At 51.1% G+C, this 19363-nt stretch overlaps 1 protein-coding gene across 1 annotated transcript in view; it reads right to left on the bottom strand.

Moving 5' to 3' along the window:
• AGPAT4 (1-acylglycerol-3-phosphate O-acyltransferase 4) overlaps window positions 1-19363 on the bottom strand; it is an 84328-nt gene that overhangs the window by 27464 nt on the left and 37501 nt on the right. The window contains exon 2 of the mRNA XM_021693626.2: window positions 1875-2044. Coding sequence (XP_021549301.1) covers window positions 1875-2044 — 170 coding nt within the window. The remainder of the gene's footprint in view (window positions 1-1874; window positions 2045-19363) is intronic.

Genomic DNA, 19363 nt, shown 5'->3' with positions numbered 1-19363 from the left:
GTCTCCGGGCCTGGGACCCTCTCTTGGCCTGGGACCCTCTTCTGGCCTGGGAGCCTCTCCTGGCCTGGGACCGTCTCCGGACCTGGGACCGTCTCCGGGCCTGGGACCCTATCCTGGATGTGCTCTCACATTCGGAGCCTGGCTCCCTCCCAAAGCCACGTGGGAAGCCTGGGAAACACCGCCTGTCCCTCCAGCACACGGGGAGAACCAGGGGTGGGGGCAGGTGGGCACGCCGGGAGGTCTAGCTAGCTCTAAGGCAGGAGAACGGATGTCCTAGCAGTCAGGGTGCAAAGACACTAGGTACCCTTTCTCCCAAGACAGGAGAAGGACCTGGTCACAATCATCCGCATCCACGATGGGGTTGGGATGGTGACATTTTAGGGGGTAGTCTCCTCTCGCAGAGAATAAGACCACAAAACCATACTTGAGATCTCTGCCCAGGGTCTCTAAAACGGAGAAAGGCAGATGCTAGAATGTTCCATCTTGTTCCTGAAAATACATTTAGTGCACATGCGCACACAGATATTGGAACTGGAAGAATAATAGGAAAACAAAGAAGACACTGTTGACAGGAGGGCCTGTTGCTTTCCTAGAAATCCTTTCAGTGATTCACCCACAGGCAATGCAGCTTTCTAGAAGTCTCGAGGCAGCAACAGTGATGGAGTTCACTGTGTCTATCTCTTGAAAAACGGCTAACGACCTTACTTGCCTTTTGATAGTTTAACTGCATCATAATGAGCATCCTTTGTCCCAAAGATGTGAACGGGACGTGGTTCTAAGCACATTTCCTTCTCTCTCCTTTTGCCCCCAATTTAAAGGTGCATAAATGTTTAAAAGCAGATACAAAATGTGTCCTACACTATATAGTCTTCCTTCACCCAAGGTCTTCCCAAAAAGGCCGAGTCAAAGGGGCCCCCAAGTGCTGCTGGCCCACAGGCACATCAGGGACTGGGCCCACGGAGCCCCGCCGCTGGCTCAGACCCGGGGACTCCGTCATCCCAGCTCCTCTCCTGGTCTTCCATCTCCTCCACTCTGAACACTGATTTGGTCCACCTGGTCCACCAAAGACAACGTGACGTGAGCAGACACCCCGGCTGTCTGCAGGGGTGACTCCCAGGTGCAAACCACGATCCCTAAGTTCTGGTGCAAGCTGTCCCAGCCCTTCCCCGCCCCCGGGCCAGGACATGTTATAACCCCTGTTGCGACAGCTCAGCACGGAGACAACTTCAATTTGATTATGTGATGCAGGCGTGACCAAGACACACCTCGACATTTTCAAGGTGACAAAAGTCAGCTAAGAAAGCCCAGCCCCAAAGGCATGGGAGGAGTCAAACTAGTTGGAGGATATAGAAGTTCATGGGCATTCTGAATTCTGCCACTGAAACTCTCTAGCTTGGGGATTCCACATTCTTAAGCCCACAAAGATGAAAAGGCAAGGGTGAGCACTGTCCGTGAGCCAGGAGAGCAGGAGAGCATAGAGATGAAGGACGTGAAGTGGCCTCACACCACGAGTCCAAATCCAAATCTACTTCCTAGCTCTGGGACCTTGAGCACATTATTTAAACCCTCTATAACTCAGTTTTTTTAAAAAGGGAAGATATATATCATCGATTCGTAAATGTCTCTGTAAGGAGTCAATAAACGAATTGTGTGTAACGTATCTAGCACATAATAATCGCTGAATCAGTATCATTATTGCTCATTAGAAGACGTGCATCTTGATTCCAAGCAGGAATGAAAAGCAATTGTGAAGAACATTTCATCAGGTAGAAACCGTGAATGCCTCTGTTATCCTGCATGACTGAGAGCAAAAAGGCAAGTCATAGTGGTGAACCGGGGAAATGTGCGATGGGGGAAATATGAATCCGACTTACCCCTAACACCCCAAAGCGTTCGGCCAGGCTCCAACCACAGAGAAAGTCAATCTCAAACTTGTGGTTCAGAACCACGATGGCATTTTCCTTTCCATACTTGGGGTAGGCCTGGGGGTCTGTGTGGATGACGCACTCCGTGCCCGACCACCACTCCAGCAACATCACCAGCTCTGGAACAAACCATAACAACAGACAGACGTTTATTTCACGCATCCGTGGTGACCAAGGCTCGGTTCTGCTGGGCCAAGCTGGAGCAAGGCTCTCCCCTCCCGGCTGGGGCAGAAAGCAACTTCTAGGGGTCAAGTTCTGGATCATTTCTGCCCCGGCCCCCATCCCTGACATGATTTAGAAGCAGAAGGAAAACGAGAAAGACTCCACCACAGTGTCCAGGGAAGGAGAGGAAGCTTTGAGAAGGCAAATGACTTGCATTCCTTGATTAATTGCCTTGGGGAGAAGTCAATCAGAAAGCCTGAATCCATCAAGAACTCCTGCCCTCGTGTTTACAGTGCTCTGAGAGGCGGCATGAGACCATGCCCAGAATTCTGAAGATCCTGGGAAGTGACTAATCAGGATACTTTTAAACTCCATCAGAGAACACTAAATACCTCATTTCTCTCTCCCATTCATGATGGTTGTATGCACCCAAAATAATGAAGACCCAGGGTGTGAGGAAGCGAGGTTACATGAGAGCCATTATACTGCGGGCCTAAGTGAAACTTAAAATACTCTGTAGGAGCTTGTGAAAAAAGAAGTCCAACTTCACTTTATTCTTCAGTGATGGCTTTAATCCTGGCGTCCCATTCCCAACCTGGTTGCTTCAGGAAACGCCTATCTATATGGTAGAAATTGTCCAGAAAAAGAGTTGCATGTTGGTGTAAAAACTGTATCTATGTACCAGTTTTAAAGAGAATTTGGAAAGCTGAAGGTGTTCGGCAGGTGGATGGGTGGGTGCGTGAGGCCTCTGCCAAGGTCGTAGCCCTGTTTATTGCCGATTAGTGGGGTAGGCATTTGCATTTAGCAGAGGACTCACTCGCCACCCACCCCCTACACACACATGCACACACGCACACGCACACACACGCACACGCAGACGAGCAGGTGCAATCTTGACTCCAGGCAAACCTATGTTTTAAAACCTTTCTCCTGAGGTTGGAGACTGATGCATTCTAACTGGTGCACTAGAACTCTCTAGAAGGCATTGCTAGTTTCTAAGCAGTGAGCACTGTGGGACTTTGGACAAGTGAATCTCTTGGCGCCTCGGTGTCCTAATCTTTAGAATGGGTCGCTTCACAGGTTCTGTGAGGATTCAAGTACAGGACTCACTGCAGGGCACTCCACACAGAGCACACGGGAAGGTCCCAGCAAATCAGCCACTCAGGATCCAGCATTATCATTAAAAACAAACCAACACCCTCCCCTTACTTGGCAAGGAAAAGTGTCTACCTATTCCTCGGAGAAAGCGCCAAGTCCCCAGTCAGTTGTCCCACAGACGGTGATATCAGTGGGACCTCACGTGGCAAGTCAGGGAAGGAGAAAGTAAGTGTGTAGGGAGGGCGGGAGGGGCAGGCAGCACCGCAGGCCAGGACAAAGGGACAGTTTGTCACCACTGGGTAGAAGGATGCTTATATTGCTGCACTGATTTCTTCTAAGAGACAGGATGGGCAGGACCAATCTCCTCCATTACCAGCCACAGAGCACAGATAAACCCCAAAAGCAGAACTACACGGGAGTCCACCAGATAAGGCTGGCCATTCCTGTGACTCACATCCCACCGTCATTCTGCACTGCAAATACCCGCTGAATGCCTCTCCGGGCCCCCCTCCTCCCCAGCAGCGGTCAGGCGGGGCCAATGCACACTTTCCCCAGCACCCTCCCCGGGACTTAGAGCGGCTTGTGATCCAGTGTGAGATCAGCTCCCCGATGACAGAGCGCAAGCCCTGGGCGCAAGGACTGCATTGTCTGGTTCTTCTAACGCTGGCCTTAGTCCAGAACCCAGCACAGCGCCGGCACGTTGATGCTTTCAACAAACACCAGTGACCTACCGTGTGCAAGCACCACGCGAGGTACTGGAGGCGTGGCTCGATGCCTACCCTCCTGGAGCCGACTGCCCAGGGGGAAGACAGTTTTCCACTCACAAGGCGGTGTGACAGGGAAGGAAAGACTTGTTCATAGGATGGATGGTTGCTGAATATCGTGCTCATGCCTATGGGGGTCAGACACTCCAGGCTCCAATCCTGGGGGTGCCACTCACCACTCGCTCATTTCTCAATGTCCCCTAAGTCTCCCTGTCCTTGTCTGCAAAATAGGGATAGGAAAAGCATTTCGACTTCACCCGAGACTGAGGGTGTTAAATCAGATTACGGCGTCAAGGCAGGTAGCATAATGTTGCACATAGTAGGGAATCGGTAAGTGGCCAGCCTTTTATTACTGTGATATGCACGGTGATTTTAGGCTCTGCAACCACTAAAGGCAAGAGGGACGGGGTCGGGGGAGGGAGAGAGCCAGATGGAGCCAGACCAAGAGGGACAGTGTTACAGTGACTTCTGGACTAGAGTGGGGAGCGATGATTTATGGCTTCATAATGAAGGCAATGAGAAGCCCCTGGAGCGTTTTTAAATAGGCACACAGCAGCATCTGATTAGCATTTTGAAAAGCTCACTCTGGCTGAAGTGGGAACAGACCCAAGAGCCGGGCAGAAGCAGTTGGGGGGGGGGGTGCCGTAGCCCAGGGAGGAGGTGATGGTGCTGAGGCCAGGCAGCTAACAGCGGAGAATTAGGTTCTCAGGACACTATTAGCCATATAACTAAACACTAAATCTCACTGGGAACAAGAGTTTTCTTTCCTTTTTTTTTTTTTTTTTTACCAAAGGCTTTCAATTTCTTTTTTATTCACAATACATACATTTATAGAGCCACATTGTAAAAGAATTTAGAAATCCAGAAGTATATAGAGGAAAAGGTGAAACTCCCCTTGATGGCTTTGTGATGTGTCAGTTAGGCTCGGCCGGACTACATTTCCCAGACTCCTTTCTGGTTTGTGTGTTTGTTTCCAGTTATGGGGGGCCACAAGGGACAATCCTGGGCAGTTTGGCAGGAGAAAGGAAAGCGTAACTCATGCACGTTGCTGCTGATCTGCTGATTCACCTCCTCAGCACAAAGCGGCAGCGGCAGCAGAGGGGGCCTGCAACTGCTCCCCCTCCTTCACATCCTCCTCCTTCAGCTTCTCTGACTCCTGGGCCAGGGCTGTGTGTCTGATGGCTGATGCAGGGCCCCCACGCCATCAACACCAGACGCAATGAGAACTGACATGAGATTCAGAGGGTGCTTGGGGGTTCCAACCTCTTGATCTCTTCATCTTACACCCATCACGCCTTTCTGACTGCCTTCCCTGGGGCTTCAAGCTCCGAAGGGAGCTGCCTAGACCACACCCCCGGCTGCAGAGATAGCCTGGCCAGCCCCGTGGTTGAATAAGGACCAGTCCCTGCAACCCTTCTCTGCGCTCCCCCCCCCCCCGCCCCCCGGACCCGCCGCCGCTCAATGGAACCCTAATGAGGCACATCCTCCTCCCTGCCCCCAACCCACTCCCTTGTCCAGGGTTAACCATTAGGAAGAGTTTGGAAGGAAGGCATCTAGTCCTGTTCCTAGGCATTTACACAAAGACATACACACACACTCATGTGTTTCCCACCCACAAATGGGTTCACACTTTATCGACCTTTGTAGAAATATACATATAGTGATTTTTCTCCAAATGGTATATTCTGGATCTTTCCATGTTGACACATGTTCATAGTGATATGAGCAAATATTGCTTGGGCTCCGGCCATGTGCTGGGGACCACTCCAAGGGCTTTGCATGAGGTATTGTGTGAAATGCTCATATTAACTCTCTGAGACTGGGAGGCACTATTATTATCCCCGTTTTAAAGACAAAGAAACAGAGGCAGAGAAACTTCTGTTCAATATATGAAACTGTCATTTTTTTAGGTCAAAAATAGCCAGAATGACAGCCTCATAAAGGCTAACACAGGAGCTGCATGGCAGTTCACACCATGGCTCCATCGTGATTTATGTGGGCTTTCTGCCATTGATTAGCATTTCCCCCTTGTTTTTTTACTGTTATACACACGGCAATAAACATCCTTGAAAATGCATGTTTTAGACAAAAATATTTGTGAGAGTATTTCTCCAGCATAGGTATACACAAAAGTAGAATTATGGGTCGAAGCATATGCATATTTTAAAATTTTATGGTTATTTCCAAATCGCCCTCCGAAAAGATCCTACCAATCTACACTTGAATCAACAGTGTGGGAGAGGGTCTGTGTCCTACTGCCTGGAATTGACACTAAGCTCCTTGCAGGCTGGGGCCATGCGTGTCTTTCAACAAGTATTCCCACGTGGAGTGTGGAATAATGTCAATGACCTTGTGATTGGCCTCCAGGCAGCACCTGAGTCGCCTCATCTTTGTGTCTCTGCCACCCTTGTCCCAACACCCAACACGGGAGATACTCAGAAAGCTTTTGTCATTCGAATGACTTCCTGGCTGATGTTTTAGTTGGATGTTCTTATATAAGTAACGACACACGACTTAGAAATACCACCATGAATTAAGGTTTCCTTTACCCTGTGGTGTGGCTGTTCTCAGCGCTGTGGGCCAGGGCCTGGCTCAGTCTTTCCCTCCAGTGTCACAGCCAGCTGCCGGGCAGCGCCATCTTCCTAGCTGAAGGGCAACTACCTCATGGGGGTGCTCCCATGTGACCGGGGACATCTGTCATTCAAGTGAGACGCACTCCACACCATGGCACCTGGGCTCAGGGCAGGCATGGTGCCCCCGGTCCTCATGCACAGGGTTCTGGGGGGGTCTCCCAGCAGCTCCCTCAACAGCCTGCCTTGCCTGCCCCCACCATCTGCCCAGGGCGGCAGCAGAACCTGGGGGAGCTCTGACCCTCTCCCTCCAGGAAAAATGGGAGTCCCAACTCCTTGCACCCTTTGGAACCTCCAACTCAACTTAGGAAGTTGCCAAAGGGCACCTGATCAGAAACTATGGGCAGGTGACTGGCACCAAGGACGCCCGTGAGGAAGCGGGGTCCTTCCCTTGTGTATTTGGGGGGAAATCTCTTTTTTTTTTTTTTTAAAGATTTTATTTATTTATTTGAGAGAGAGAGAGCACATGAGAGGGGGGATCAGAGGGAGAAGCAGACTCCCCGCCGAGCAGGGAGCCCGATGCGGGACTCGATCCAGGGACTCCAGGATCATGACCTGAGCCGAAGGCAGTCGCCCAACCAACTGAGCCACCCAGGCGCCTGGGGGGGGAAAAACTCTTGTCAGCAGTTGTGGGTTGCAGAGGTCTCAGCTTGCATTACAACGCCAGGAGTCGATGACAAATGCTAAAAGCGCAGATAGAAGAGAAGCAAAATAAGGTCTTTGCCCCCACAGCATTCACCATCTTCTTTGTGTTTCCAAACCAACCCTCGGGAAGCAACCAGGAAAAAGCAGAGGAGCTTTGAGCTGACAAGAACTGGGGCCAGTCATGGAGTAGTTAATTGAAAAACAGTACAGCTAGGAATGAAAACGACGCATCAATTCAAAACTGAAGCGGAAGCAGGGGGGCGGGGGGCTTGGTGCCATCGGGAGGGGGCTCTCAGTGGGAGGATGCTGGGAGGAAGGGAACCGGGCGGGCAACGTTCCTGGGGCCTCCCCGGGCCCGGCTCAGACCACCGTGACGCGGCAGTCGTATCTTGGCCAGTAGGGTGAGTGAGTGCAGGGCCTATCGGTAGACCCGGCCCCTCAGGGCCCAGCCCCACACGTCCCTGAGCACGGGGAGGGCGTTCTGTCCGGGGCCCTGGAGGAGCAGACTGTAGGAAGACACAAGGGCACAGGACAGCTGAGGCCCCTGCCCAGAAAGGTCACTCGGGAAAGCGGCTGGGATTCGACTCCTCCAAGGTCAGGCACCACCAGGTAAAAACATGCGGACCTCCAGGTTCCCAGGCCTGGCCCTACTGTGTGTGGTGATTGTTTGCTGCCACCTGAGACTGAGTCACCCGTGGGAAACTCACAGCCATGTGACACAAAAGGCAAAGAACGACAGAAAACTCTGGAACACGGAGAAGCTGCTATTGTCCCTCAGTGATGTCCTCATGGAGCACCTCATTAACTAGAGCTTTCCAGTGATGCCTCACGGTTCTCCTTGATCAGCCTGTTCCTGCTCTCCCGGAAAGTGAGTGGTGACTGGGTCCACACGGGAGGGATGATGGCTGTAGGGGGGTCATGCTCAGACCACGACGAGCCATCCCCCCGGTGTCCTCAGACCCTGGAGTCACCTCTCTCTCCCGGCTCCTCCTGACGCTTGCAGGTTGGGCACATGTGGCTGTCGGTTAGAATCAGCCTTTATTGGTGCCAATGAACAAACTTCGGTCCCTGACCTAAGAAGGGACCTGGGGGGTGGGGGGCCCTTCCCTCTTCTTCGCTGCCTCCCCCCAGGGGCCCTCTCCATTCTGTGCCGGAAGTCCTTCTACCCAGGGGCACTGCCTCAGGTTAGGGACTCGGCACGCTGTCCTCTGGCCTCTGCAGTGGCCCAGATGTTGTGGGGACAGTGGGCTCTGCACTCCTGGGGCTGCTGGTGGCTCTGCGGTGGCCCCGCCAGGAGCCCCCCACCTCGGGGCCCTGAGCTCCTCTCAGCTTCCTCACCTCACTGGCTGAGTGGGGCTGACACCCACTTGGGGACTTCACATTCTGTCCAGGTTCTGTCCTTCTCATGTCTGTCTCGGTCCTCGAGAACATTCCCACCTCACCATCAACACAGACAGGGCTGCCCCAACCCTCAAGCCATTTTTACTTTGATCTCAGAAGGAATCTAAGCGTTCAAAGCTGGAGGAGATGCATGGGACACAGGAGAAAGGGAGGCATGCCGCTCACAAGGTCGGCTGAGGAGCAGGTTTCCTCTGGTCCCCGGGGCCTCACCACCTTATCACCGAAACCGGTTCCTTCCCATCCTCCCTCCCCACCTCCAGTCCCCACCTCGACCCCAACAGATACCTAAGTTACCACATTCCCTTCCCGCCACCCCCTGCAGCCTCGGCCTGCACATTCCTTCCTGGCAGGAGGGAAGGGACACCCCGATCACCCGCCCAGGGAGCCAGCAGGGCCTTCGGGGGCTGTCAGAAACTCGTAACAGACAAGATTTACGAGTGCAGTTTCTACACCATGATGCAGCCATGTGGACGTCTTCGTCCTGTTTAAACATTTTCAGATTGCCCAGTTTTGCAGTCTTCATTTCTCCCGTGGCAACTCCGTGCGGGCGGGGGCTGGAGCTGGCCAGCAGCTACTTCCCCGTGGCTCAGCCACCCCCCAGTCCTACCCGGGGGGCCCCGTCCGCCCCATCCGGCCTGCTTCACAAGCTCCCCATGGGCGGCCCGGGCCGGTGGAGACATTCGGTCGGGGGGCAGAGTCGCTTCTGTTGTGTTCGCTATTGTGCTGCTCAGCTTAGTCACGGGTCAGAAACGAAGGGTAGATGGACCAGAGGAAAAGCGAGGAGGGAGCAGGAGGTACCTATTTTCCTGTCGGTAACAAAGGAGCAAGAGGAGGAAAATGGTAAGGAGCACCGTTCCCTGAGTTAGCTCGCGGCATCCTGGCAAGCTACTGCTGCTGTCCCCATTTTGCAGATGGGGACCTGGAACCCGTGGGGCCAGGCAGCTGGCTCCACTCCCAGAGCTGGGACCTGAGCGTGCGGGGTGTGGAACCCTGGGTGAGCGGCGGACACGGGCGCCCAGGAGACCCCTCGAGGCTGCACAGACACGAAAAGCTGTGATTATATGGGGTGGGGTGGGAGGTGAGAGAGAGCATTCTGGGAGGGGGGCAGATGAGAGGAAGATCACAGGGGAAGGATCATATCTTGGCCTCAGGCGGATGGTGGTCAGTTCCTTATCTGTAAGATGCAGAAGGCTCGTGGTAAAGGTGAAGTGTGCCGATGTATTCAAAGCATTTACCACGTGCGTGGCACAGAGCTGGTCTTCTGCATATCACTCCTACCAGGGACCCCACAGCAGTAGGACCAAAGACGTAATGAAGAGATGGAGAAAAACATCTCCTTCCAGAGATGGAGGAAATGAGCAACACACCAGGCTGAGCGTCCACTTCCGGGCAGCCCTCCATCTGCAACCCCAGACCCACCCTGTCCTCAGCCTCCCCGGACACAGCCAATGCTGAGCAGCCTCCACCCTGGTGTGGAGCCCAGTCGTGCACGTGCTCCCTGGGGACCCCACTATCCTGCAGACCCACAGCCAGGACCTCTCCCCGGCCTGGAGGATGGGGTGTTAAGGTCCCCTCCTGCCCCAGCACACCTTACACTGAACTTTCTGCTCACTCACAGCTTGGCAAGACTGCCGCTTTCTCTCTTTTGTGCCGCCCATTCTGGTAGAGGTGCTGAGGAGAAGTCTAAGAAAACAGGGCAGGCAACGTTTCTGCCAAAAAGACCCTGAAATTCAGACTGTTGATCAGAGTTCATTGTTCAAGCATGTGTCAACCATACGGCATCTCCCACATCTGGACACAGGGGAGAGACGCAACAAAGGAAAATAGTAGTTTTATAATTAACTTTATCTAACTTTAAAAATGACATAATTACATCTATAATGATGTGTAATCTATAAACTAAGTACATATAATTATGTGCTTCTAATAGTTCCTATAATTTTAACTGATAATAATTAGGTGAAAAATTAAACCTCTCATCCTCAGAAGCCCCCCCAAAATGCAAAAGCAAAGCTCTCAAGTTTGTAATGCATGATGTGCTATTGTCCCCATCCAAACCAAAGGTGGAGGGGACACGCCTCTCCCCTGGCCACACCGCGCTGGGGAGGGGACTGGCGACGTGCTCTTTGCACCTGTCCTTCACCCCTCACCTGGGGGCCATCCATCAAGCACCCACCCGGCACTCTCTGAGCCCTAGGCAAAAACTGGAATAAATATATGAAACTGAACAATCTGGGGAGCTGAGAAAACAGGAAAGTCTGGTCTCAGCTGCGGCCCCTGGGGGGTCTTACTGCGGGCGCCAAGCGGGGACACGCTGTAAAAGAGAATAGACTTAAATAACCGAATGTATCTTTTATGTTACGGGGCCTGACACAGACGCTGGCATTTCTGATCTGAGACCAGATCTGGGCACTGGTCCCCATCTGTCCACCTCTAGGCCCTACTGTGCAGCCACCTACTCCCCACGCCCCACTCATAGTGTCCCTAACCAGCTGCAAACATGGCTGGAGCCCGTTCCTCCTGCTTCACACTTTCTCTTCTCCCCCACTCTTCCCACCACCTCTTATCCAGCCTTCCAGGCTCGGTACATGTCCCCATTTCCGTGAAATCTCAGATCCAAGGCCACAGACCTGGGTCTCCCGAACTTCCTGATGCTAAGTGTGCTCCACTCATTTGGGCACTTGCTTGGATTTTACTTTGTCTGCACCATTTCCAGTTAGCACCCCAGCAGGTGCCTTCCTGCCTCACGCAGCTTTCAGTGCTCCCTTCCGGCCACACCAGACAAGGAGCCCAGTGCACTTGTTGCATTTCAGTCCACACCCTGGAGGCATTCCAGCTTTTCCCACTTCAGTGCCCGGGCCATCGGATGGATGATGCTGAGGCAAGATGCCCAGAAGCACACACACAGTATACCTGTGCTGTTAACATTTCATGGGACAGGTTAGGAAACAATGTCTACAAAGGCTCCGCGGAGTGGGGGAGGAGGAAGGAAAGTTTGGGAAGTCAGGCAGCAGGGCTCTGATTGAAACTGATCTGCCAGGCGCTGGCATGGTGGGAAGCCACTTCCTCCATCACTGTCCCCCTCCCGGCCCCCACAAAGTGCCTGTTTCTAGGCAGGCTTTGCCCTTGGCAGGGTAGGGAGGGAATGGACCCGAAGCTCAAATGGTGAAAAGGTCATGTTACATTGTAACTTTCATGTTGCTACATTGTAACTTTCTCCTGAAGCCTTGAGCAGGTGGCAATGAAGGGCCATGAAAACATGCCTGAACTGGCCGGGGCAGGGGGTGCTGGTTTCTCCTGCTCCCCTCCCCACCATATGCACATCCTCCCAAATGAAGGGAAGGGGAATTGGGCAACGGATTTTGAGCTAGAGGTGGACTGAGACCAGGCAGTAAAAACGCTCCAAGACTTTACAGTATGAACAATGGTGTGAATAATGTTAGGTGTGGAAAATCAGCTTTATATTAAGTGGAGTCAGACTCTGCTTCCAATTATTGGGTCAATCTTTCAGCGAGGCCAAACGTCAAGAAACACGACTCTCTTGAGTGAGGAGTATAAAAGCCGGGGAGAAGCCCTATGCTCCCCACCCTCAGTCAAAACCTTCAGGTGGGAGGAGAGGGAAAGAAAGGGTCTAGAACCCAAACCCCACTGCACCACTCTGGTGCCCTGACATCTGGCTTCTCGAAACTCCCTTCCAGGTGAGCTGCTCGAAGATCACTGAGCCATGGCACCAGTGCCATCTGACTTTCCAGTCCTGGATATATGAATGACCTTGCTCATCCAGTCATCAAATCCCGAGCCCACCGGGTGCTCAGCACAGTTGGAGGTGCTTGGATGTAACGGTGAGCAAACTGATTCCAGCAGGGGAGACACAAATGCGCAGACACAGAAACATATACCCTGGAAGATGGCTCTCAGGACGGCAGGGCAGCAGGGGTGGGGGGGCGCTGATCTTTCGGGAGGGCTCAGAGGAGCCTCTCTGGCTGTCACAGCAGTTTAGCGCAAAGCACGCCGTGACCTAATTGAATATGACCTGTGCCAGACAAGGGGCTGGCTTTGTACACGGGGATGTTTCCAGTGCCTAGAACTGGGAACACAGGTAAGAGGTGACTGGCTGCCGTGCGGGGAAAACGTCAACAGGTTCACAGTGGGGACGAGGGACAGGGAGTGGGCTGCGTGATTAGCCAGGGAGAGGGCAGAGCGTGTGGGCACGTGGAGGGTGAGTTGGGTTTTGGCAGGTGGAATAGATAGGGTCTGCAGTAGGCTAGATGGGGTGCAGGAGAAGAGGTTAGGGAGAGATTCTAAGGTTTCTGCCCTGAGCAGCTGGGGCAGGGAGGGAGGGGCGGGTGGCAGGGGCACAGGGGCTGGGGTTGGGACACATCAGTCAGGTGAGGGGATACTGCAGTCTTGGCTCGGACTAGTGCAGTAGTAAGAGTGCTATCCCACCCTAGCCTCGAGCCTCCCCCTTCCCTGGCACCGAACACCTCGGATCACTCCGTCCCCATTCCCTGCCCCACCTCTTCTCTCCCAAACCCTGCCTGTCATTCTCCTTGAAACACTTTCCCACTCAGTCACCAGATTAGGTTCCGACCCCTTCCAGGCGCTGGGCAAGATGAGAAATTGAACTTCACCAGGTCTGGAAGCAGCGATAGCTTGGGATCAGCAACACCATTAGCACCCAGATTTTGTTCTCTAAAAACGACTCCCCACTGTCAGGAGGCACACTGCCCACAGTGAGGAAAGGCACTGCGGTGAGATATTCTCTTGGACAACCACTAAATCCGGATCTATCGAGCATTCATGTCTAACTCCCAGGTTACCAGGGAGGGAGGGAGGAACAGGTGAAAGAAACCCCACCCCTGTGAGCACTCACACAGCCAGAATGTGGGACCTTCCACAGGACAGAGGTAAGAAGGGGAAAAACAAGGTGGGAGGGGCCAGTTCTAATATAAAGAAGACAGACATAACAAGTGGGATGACCCTATTTAAATCCTGATTTGAACACTCCAAATGTTAAAAACAAAAACAAGACAGCTCGGAAACCACTGGGGAAATCTGAATCTCGATGGTATAACATGATACTAAGAGAATATTAATTTTGATAGTGGCGATAATATTGGGGTTATGTTTTTAAAGTGTCCTTATTCTTTATAAAACACACCTTGTGTTAATTCGGAGTGGCATTTCATGACATACAATATCTGGCATTCACTTGAAAAACAACTGCTACTAAGGGGCGCCTGGGTGGCTCAGTCGTTAAGCGTCTGCCTTCAGCTCAGGTCATGATCCCAGAGTCCTGGGATCGAGCCCGTATCAGGCTCCCTGCTCAGCGGGGAGTCTCCTTCTCCCTCTCCTGCTCCCCCTGCTTGTGCTCTCTCTCCCGCTGTATCTCGCTCTGTCAAATAAATAAATAATCTTAAAAAAAAAAAAAGAAAGAAAGAAAAACAACTGCTACTAAGATGAAATAGTTAAAGTTACCTTAGGTGCCGTGAATATGGGGAATCCTTACGCTATTCTCTCTACTCATATTTGTTTATATGTTCTGTAACTTTAAAAAAAAAAAGCTAAAGGAAACAAGTTCCCTCTTCTACAGAAAAATACATCCAGGAAGCAATGAGTCCAGGGTCAAGGGCGTTCCCCAAAAACACTCTAGCCCTGTCTCAAGCATTCACTGCCACTTCTCTTAGAGGCAACAAGGAGAAAGAGACAAAGACAAAAATCTTAGGAAGATATCCACGTGTAAAATGCAGACTAAGCCCTCAAATGGATTTCCATTTTTTTAATTTCGGAGAGAGATGAAGATTAAAATACAATTTGAAAATACTTTGCACTTCAGTGCCATTCTATTAAGCGAGTTAAAGGAAGGTTTAAAGTTCTCTGAGTGAAAGCCTGCACCTCTCTGCTCTCCCTTTGCTCCCTCCATGGACTGGTAATGAGCTCTCAGAATCTTCTGCAGCTCCACTATCCACACGGTCACTGTGTCAAGTTCCCAGGCCTGGTCCGGGCCACGTGGGAGTCAGGCCACAGAGGCTGGGGCCCCAAGCCTCACCCCGTCTCAGCAGAGTGACTTTGGGGAGCTCCATTCCCCCATCTCAGTCTCCTGATGTCTAAAGTGGGGACAATGGCACCATTAGTCGGTGGTGACGCTCCTATGTCCGTGCTTGGTAAATAAAAGCTAGGTGACTGCTTGGTGACAGTGATTGGCGATGGGCCATGTTTCCGACCTTGATCGAATGAGTACTTACTTGCTCAGTACTTTCTCTGCCAAGTCCCTGTAAGGTGCAGGGAGGGACAGGCAGAAATCTTCCAGGCTCTCTTACAGAAGGGAGTCAGGAACACCCAAGCGAAATGGGGATTTAGCAACACTTTGTGAAGGGTCTGGCTGACAGCCAACTCTTTTTTTTTTTAAAGATTTTATTTATTCATTTGAGAGAGAGAGAATGAGAGAGAGCACATGAGAGGGAGGAGGGTCAGAGGGAGAAGCAGACTCCCCGCCGAGCAGGGAGCCCGATGCGGGACTCGATCCCGGGACTCCAGGATCATGACCTGAGCCGAAGGCAGTCGCTTAACCAACTGAGCCACCCAGGCGCCCGACAGCCAACTCTTAAGGGCAAAAGGCCCTTACCCCACTCCTCCCTCCAACCCTTCACACACTGACCCCTCCCTATTTCTCTGATCCAAATCCTAGTGCCCTTCAAGACCGGATCAAATCCCCCTGACCCCAAATTCTGAAGTGTCCTTGACTCGCGAATGGGTCTCTGTGCCTTCTGCTTCGTGATGGCAGGTTCATGCGCCTCTGGTCTCTTTTACCTCCTTGAGCTATGACCAAAATGCGCTATTTAAGTTCCCAGAGGTGTCTGGAAGCTTAGATTTCTACCACCTGCTCCTGAGGTCTCCGTCAGAGTGGCCCTCCCAGAATTACTTGCTAAGTTGCTTTATGGAAAGAAAGCTTTCTTAAAACCAAGAAGTATGAAGGCTGTGGTCATATTCTGAGGTGTTTACCTGCCCATATGCACAAAGATGTTATACCCTTGTTAAACCTCAGGCCCAAATGTTCTCCTTGAAGATAAGAGGACTTTCCTTCCATCCTTGAATGGAAGTTGGGTCCAAACTGTCCCCATGTGGGCGGAACCCACATTCCACGCTGAGTTTCTGCCAACAAGCCTGGAAATAAGGCACAAGATGGCGTTCTCAATGTAAAACCGTAAAAACAAATGCCGAGGGCCGTGCAGAGATGTGCAGAAGTCTCCTTCAAGAGAACAAATGGTTTCCTGGCCAACATTCAGACCCCAGCTTCATGTAAAGAAAAGGACACAACTGTAGAAAGAGTGAATCAACCAGAAGGCACGCTGGTCACGTGGGGGCCAGGCCTGCCCATGGGGCTAATACCCCTCTACCACGGCATACCCACTGAGTCCCTTTGCCCAGATTGCACATGTACCCATCCGCCTCCTAAGTGTGATCTGAATTCCAGTGCACATCAGTCGTTAGGGCAAAAACGTCTTGATCAGCAGATGTGAGCATTCACTTCATCCTACAGTCTCCACTGAGAAATAAACTATTAGCTGCATTCTTATTTTCAGACATAAGTGTATCATAAGATTGCTTAATATCAGTTCATTGGAGCCTGATTAAAATAATAATAAATCAAATGTCATAGCCCAAAACACTGAGGATCAGACTCTGGAATGTGTAAGTCTTCCAAATACAACCAGCCTAGAGGGAGGTCCATCCCACGTCCTGCTATCTCTAGGGCTCCTCTACAAACAGCCATTTGTTTGTGGCCAGGAATTTTAACTTATGGCATACTCACGGGTCAGCTGGTCACCCCTCGACAGTAACCCCCCACCATCCACTGCCATCGCCCTGGTCCCCAGTCCTACCTTGTCCGTGTCTGCTGCTATCCTTCCTCTTTTCCATTCTCAGTGGTGCCCTGTCCCCCCCCATGCCCCCGATGACCTTCTTTCTGGTCTGTCTGCCTCCAGCATCACAGGCTCCTCTCATCCAGTCTGTGCCCCATGCCCACTTAATCCTGTCAACACACTTGTTGGGTCCCCATCAACCATAGACGCAGTAAGACTCCTTAGCAGAGTCCTACTGCTTGGCCCACCCTGGCTCTTCTGCTTCGTCCTACCACACACCTTGAGATAAAGTCAAGCTCCTGGAACTACCTAGAACTCTGTACCTACCCCCAAGGTCTGGCCTCTTGCTCAAGCTCTTCTTTAGGCCCAAAGTCCCTTTCCATTGCATGTCAAAACCTTATCTGTCCACCAGGTCTCAGCTCAAATGAGATCTCCCTGGGAAGTTTTTCTTGATGCCCCCCCAACCCCTTCCATTACAAGTAGCTTGTCTCTCTTCCCCAATCCCCCCATTTAGGGACTCTGTACCAATAGTTCATCAAAGTCAGACAGACGTGATTTGAAATCTCATTCCATCACTTACTAGCTTTATAACATCAGCATATTACTCAACCTCTCTGGCTTTCAGTTTTCTCTGTAAAAAAGGAATAATATAATGTCACTAAAAAAATTGTCCTGAAATTAAATAAGACCAATGTTTGCAAAAGAACCTGCAGGTAGCCGTGGTAATGGTCAGCTTGATTCTCTTCTTTCTCACATTCTGGAGGCTTCCCTGGTAGGGATTTCTCCCCCCATAGAGCACGAATTCCCTTGGGAGTTTGGGGGTGGGGGCAGCTGAGCCTTGCCCATTTTGTTGGTTTGCTGCCTGTGACACACAGAACAGGGCTTGCACGACCGCAGACTAATATCTGTCATTCACCAACCTGGGTAAGTGTGTGTGTTTCAGGGAAGAGGAAATTCACAAAGATCCAGATTATGTCAAAAAAATCAGTTAAGGATTGGTAGGGTCCTCTAGCCCAGTACATTTTTTTTTAAAGCAACATTAAGAAATTACTAATCACTTTAAGAGCATTTAAAGCAAATTTTAGAATCTACTTAAGATAAATACCTGCTCTTAATTTTTATCTATTTGCTATCTTCTCTCACCTTCCCCTCATCAAAATATAATTAGGCTTATTTTCATAACTCAGATTCATTACCCACCGAGAAATACATAAATTGTAATCTGTAAAAGGTTAAAAAAAATTAAGATGCTAAAATATACACTATTCCCCAAATAATTTGTAAGGCCATGTGAAGAACAAACCATCCTGGAATTGTTTTTTAAAACATCTTTCCTTTGGTGGCGCCTGGGTGGCTCAGTCGTTTAGCATCTGCCTTCAGCTCAGGTCATGATCCCAGGGTCCTGGGATCGAGCCCCGCATTGGGCTCCCTGCTCCTCGGGAGGCCTGCTTCTCCCTCTGCCTGCTGCTCCCCCTGCTTGTGCTCTCTCTCTCTCTGTGTCAAATAAATAAATAAAATCTTTAAAAAAATAAAAAATAAAATAAATAAATAAAACATCTTTCCTTTGGGGCACCTGGCTGGCTCAGTGGGAAGGGCATGCGACTCTTGATCTTGGGGTTGTGAGTTCAAGCCCCACATTTTGTGTAGAGATTACAAAAAAAACAGATAAAAGAAAAAACGGAACTTTTCTTCACATGAGACACTCCTCCTCTCAGCTTAGGAGGCCACGGGGTACTTAACTTTGTCTTTTCTAGTAAAGGACCAACTTCAGTGGAGCAACTTTTAATTATCGAGAATAATGTATAAATTGGTTATTCTTCTCTCACAAGTGATAAATGAGGCCACCAGATAGTTCAGAATCTGTCCTAACATCAGCCATTTCAAGTGAAACATTTCACTAGTGTTTTCAACAAGGTAATATTCTGTCCCTGTTAAGGTTGTCAGATAGAACACAAAGTGCCCAGCGAAACTGAATTTCAGATAAGCTACAAATTGTTGTTCAGCGTAAGTATGTCTCATGCAACAGTAAAGGAAAGATACAGTTACAGTAAAATATGAGCCATGGAATATCTGGGGCGTACTCATATTAAAAAATTCTGTGTTGTTTATCTGAAATTCAAATTTCACTGGGCAGCCTGAATTTTCATTTGCTAAATCTGCCAGTCTGAGTCCTTATCAAGCCAGCCGTTGGCATGGCAACGAGCACTGAGGAGGCTCTGGGAAGGCAGCTCTGGATGGACTGACCTGCCTCGACAGTCCCATGGGCTCTCGTGGACCTCGTGGGACCCTGACAGCCATCTGGGAGATGGGCCTGACTCCCCCATTCTGCAGATGACAAGACAGAAGGGACAGGGCTCCCCAGGGTCACGGATCTGGGGGAGCAGGATTCCTGTTGCCACCCGGGATTCCTAGCAGTGGATGGCAGAGTTTTCGCACCTTGCTGGCCTCATGAATATGCAGAACATGTGTTTCCGAGAATCTTAGCAATTGTTAAATAATAAACCTGTGCTTCAAATATATCCCAATCTTTCAAAGGTCCCTGAGAAATCATTTTACTGGGGTTTGCCTGAGCTTTATCTAATCAAGTTTTAAAGCCACTCAGTGGGCACAACGACCTGTTACTACACCCTAACTGCTCAACAGCCCTGGGAACACCAAGGCCAAGAACTAAGAGGCTTTGCCATCTGTGAGCACCCCACGTAATGCCCACCAGCTCTGGTTGTGGGGGCTAATCGCTGCAGCCGGCAGAGCCCCAGCTGAGGCAGGGGCTCCGGCATCCTGGGGAGGTGAGGTAACCGCAGCCCAGGCTGACGGGGGGGGGGGGGGGGGGGGGGGTGGCGGGGGCGCGGGGTGGGGGGGCTTGGTGTTCCCAGGGG

The sequence above is a fragment of the Neomonachus schauinslandi genome, chromosome 8 (genome assembly GCF_002201575.2).
Source record: "Neomonachus schauinslandi chromosome 8, ASM220157v2, whole genome shotgun sequence".
NCBI classification, from domain to species: Eukaryota; Metazoa; Chordata; class Mammalia; order Carnivora; family Phocidae; genus Neomonachus; species Neomonachus schauinslandi.
Note: the sequence above shows the minus strand (reverse complement) of the source record. Positions and strands in the feature narration are given on the sequence as shown.